Source organism: Austrofundulus limnaeus, unplaced genomic scaffold, assembly GCF_001266775.1.
Source record: "Austrofundulus limnaeus strain Quisiro unplaced genomic scaffold, Austrofundulus_limnaeus-1.0 Scaffold592, whole genome shotgun sequence".
Lineage (NCBI taxonomy): Eukaryota > Metazoa > Chordata > Actinopteri > Cyprinodontiformes > Rivulidae > Austrofundulus > Austrofundulus limnaeus.
This window is the reverse complement of record NW_013952994.1, coordinates 117,121-121,148: the sequence shown is the minus strand read 5'-3', so window position 1 is coordinate 121,148 and position 4,028 is coordinate 117,121. Positions and strand designations below refer to the sequence as shown.

Genomic DNA, 4,028 nt, shown 5'->3' with positions numbered 1-4,028 from the left:
GACCAGGGGGGTGATTCAACCACTCAACCACTAGATGTTGCTGAAAACAACAAATCCTACACACTGTGCCTTTAAGTCTTCTTTACTGCAGCAGCTTTGAATGTTTACATTTCAAAGACTTTCAGCTTACTGGTTTCAGCACCAGGGTCAGCTGCAATAACTTTACTGTTTAACACAAACTCCTGTTTTTAAACTAAATACTGTTTGGTGTAGCTTACAACAATTGTTAATAAAGTGTTGAAAGCACTAGCACAATTAAAAATGTCAAAGGATTTAGAGCAGTTTGTCCTTATGTTACTGTCATGTTGAATATATATTATTCAAAGAACAAATCTCTTCACCGTTGTCAATGACAGCCTAATCTTCTTTTTTTTCGGGGAAAAAGTTCTTCCACATGTTTTACTGTTTATGTGAGGCTTCTGACCAAATGCAAATGATAAAGACTAAGCAGAATTGGGTCTCTGTAAACATGTTGCTCTGAATTTTTAACCCCAGTAGCCAAAATTATTGTGCCTATAACTAGTAAATAGTTAGACCATAGAAGAGACCAAAGAAACACTGTTGGTCGAAAGAAGTGTCAATCAAAATCCTTGCACAGTTATTTTGACACCATGGTATTTATATTTAAAACCTCTTGCTAATTCTCTGAGGCTCTGTATTCAAATCTAAATCAACAGATGTACTCCCAGTTAAGGTGTTACCAGAAATTAATTAGTTGTAGATGTGCATCTAATGATTCCTTAATGATATGTTGATAAAAATCAGTTCAATGATTTAGAAAATATTTTGCAGTACAAACAGTACATTGCAGACAAATGCACACAAAAAAGGCAAAAAAAACAAAAAACAAACAGTCACTCCACCTATGCTAGTGGGCAATAATAGTTTACTATTACTTTTATCATAGGAAATAATTTCCAGTTCTGTAAATTCCCATTTTTTTCTGAGCTGTAAATGTACCTGTTGGATGAAATGATAAGGGATTCAGTCTTGGTCAATTTGCTGCTTAATGGCAGCCTCTCTAAAAACGTGTCCATGGTGTCAATCTCCAGCTCCGTTGTGGGAGTCACTGCTTCTGGCTGTTCCTGAGGAAGAATCAAACTAATTAAAACACAAGCATTCCTTGAGGAAACTAATTTTGCCCTCCGCTTTTTATATCATAATTACAAAGAACATCCTGTGAAATTTTTTTTTTAGACTGGAAGCCCGAATAATGTGCAGAAAACCAATTACCAATAAGTTAAGACACCATTTCACTCTGAGCACAAAATGGCTCCCAGTTCACGTCCTTACAATATTTAGAGAAAACCTAGTCACACCCCAGACATAACGTCATGATAAATAAGGATGTATACTTAACAAAGTTTCACATTCCTGAAATGTTAACCTGTTGAACTCGATGGGCCCCGTACTATAGGACCCACAAGAAAACGTAAGGTTATGAATATAACCACGGTTCCTTGAAGGAATGGAACGAAGTACAACACACAGTTGTATATGGGACACGTGCGCCCTCGCGCGCCTGGCTGAAGCCACCTCTAATCACGTCTTTAGACCGGTGACGTGGTGACGTTGAACATCGGGTGACAGACTCCGCCTTCACCCTATAAGTTCGGAGTCACCAGCGTCATTACTCAGTTAGATACCATCCTTCACCGAGCCTTTTGTGATGCGGGGCCAACAAGGTGTTGTACTTCGTTCCATTCCTGCAAGGAACCGTGGTTATATTCATAACCTTACGTTCCTTTTCAGTCATTTCACTCAGTACAACACACAGTTGTATATGGGACTTGTCAAAGCACCACGCAGAACTGTATCAGACCTGAGTTAAGTAGTGTGTCTGAGTAAGTACTGTACTAATGCAGAGCTTTGGACCCGGCAGAAAGTACAGAATGAGCCACCGAAGGKGCTGTTACATCCAGGCTGTAAAATCGTGCAAATGTGTTTGGTGAGGCCCAGCTGGCCACGGCACAAATGTCACTCACAGGTACCCCTTTAAAAAGGGCCCAAGATGTCGCTACACCCCTGGTGGAGTGAGCTTTAACTCCAAGAGGGATTGGAAGGTTTTTGCTGCTGTATGCTAGCAAGATGGCCTCTACAATCCAGAGAGTCTTTGTCTAGAAAGAGCTTTACCTCTGTGTGGGTTAGCAACAGCCACAAACAGCTGATCACATGACCTTACATCCTGTGTGCGGCTGATGTAAGTGCGTAGAGCACGTACGGGGCACAGAAGATGCAGCCTCTTTTGCTCCTCAGATGCAAAAGGGGGGAGGGGGTGAAAGCTGGAAAGCTCTATAGACATAGAGCTGTAACTAGAAGGTATCACCTTAGGAAGACATGCAGAGTTAGGGTGCAAAACCACTTTAGAGTCATTAGTAGAAAACTGGATACAGGAGGGGTTCACTGACAGAGCGTGGAGGTCCCCGACCCGTTTAGCTGTAGCTAAACCCAGAAGCAAAGCAACTTTATATGAAAGAAACTTCAACTCTACAGACTCTAGGGGCTCAAATGGAGGGTCGCAGAGAGCCTCAAGAACCACAGTGAGGTCCCAAGAGGGAATACTGGGTTTAATAGCAGGCCGTAGCTTACGAACCCCTTTCAGAAAACGCACAGCTAAAGGATGAACACCAGGTGTGATTCCATCAAAACCTACATGGCAGGTAGAAATGGCTGCTAAGTAGACTTTAATGTGGAGAAGGAGAGCCCTTTGTCCAGTAGCTCCTGAAGAAATGTTAAAACATCTCCTATTGCGCACTGAACTGAATGACGTGGAGGCTGCGGCTTGCTGGAAGGTTTGGCGGGCTGGGTCTTTGAAGTCCCGGGCGTCGCCGTCTTTTTGAACGGAGGAGGATGAGACACAGACCTGGATGTGCTCGGGGCCTTGGGCCTCACGTCACGTCTGGGGATGATGCAGCGAAGTGCCTCAGCCTGCTTCTTCCTCTGTTCAAATTTGGTTTGGATGACGTCAAGCGCTTGACCAAACAGTCCTGTAGGCGTTATCGGTTCATCCAAGTAGGCCGCTCTGTCCTTGTTGGGAACGTCTGAGAGCGTTAGCCACAGGTGCCTCTGCACCACCACAGTAGAGGCTATTCCTTTCCCCAGAGCCAGCGCTGCACAGCGGGACACACACAGAATGTGGTCTGACGCCAGTCTGATCTCGTTCAGCAGGGGTAAAAGGGGTTTTTCCTGCAGCATCTGAGCAGCCAGTTCAGCCAAGGCCATGGCCTGGTAGGTCTGACACATGGTGACAGAGCTCAGCGCACGGGCGGTGTTTGGTGTTTGGTGGCTTTGTAGATTTTCTCCAGCTGTGCCGAGGAGAATCTGCAGGGCTTGGAAGGGAGCAGGGTGGGCCCGCTCACACCCTAGTTGTGAGACGGAGCCAAATAAGTGGCTAAAGATGGCTCCATCTGAGGGATGCCCACCAGGCCTGCTTGGTCTGCCCCTTCCACGTCCAAGTACTGACCCTGTCCGGGCACGAAGGCGTGGATGGACAGCAGTTTGCTCCAGGAAGATGTCAGCTCCGACACAAAGTCCGGAAACATAGGCAGACGGTGCTTCACATCAGACAGGAGATAAAACCCTGCAAACCTTGATGGCTTTTGAGCAGGTGGGGGGTTGGGCCACTGTACCTCCAGTTTAGCAGCAGCTCGGCGGCACAGGGACAAGAAGGACGAATCCTGGTCCACCCTCTCAGCAGCGGGGGTGGAGTGAGCTGGGCACGGCTCCTCGTCGTCTTCGGACAGACTGAGAACCTCCTGCTCCATCTGCAGAACATCGTCCACCTCTTGGTTTAGATCCAGTAGAAACTGGGTCTCGCCCCCCTCAATGTCGGGTGAGGCCACCTCATGCTCCATCTGGTCCGCCCAGCTAGCAGCGGGGGCTTCGACCGCCGAATCCTCGTCTTCGTCGGACTGAGCCGTCTGGCTGGATTCGGAGCTGTCTTGTCGGAAAACAGCAGTTTCCTCCAGCATTTTCTCCAGGAATTTCACTCTCCTCTCCAGTGTCAGACACGAACGTCCGGCACAGGC

General features: G+C 46.8%; 1 protein-coding gene across 1 annotated transcript in view; it reads right to left on the bottom strand.

Moving 5' to 3' along the window:
• Positions 1-4,028, bottom strand: part of pacs2 (phosphofurin acidic cluster sorting protein 2) — a 111,417-nt gene that overhangs the window by 32,704 nt on the left and 74,685 nt on the right. Inside the window, exon 12 of the mRNA XM_014026814.1 lies at positions 961-1,085. Coding sequence (XP_013882268.1) covers positions 961-1,085 — 125 coding nt within the window. The remainder of the gene's footprint in view (positions 1-960; positions 1,086-4,028) is intronic.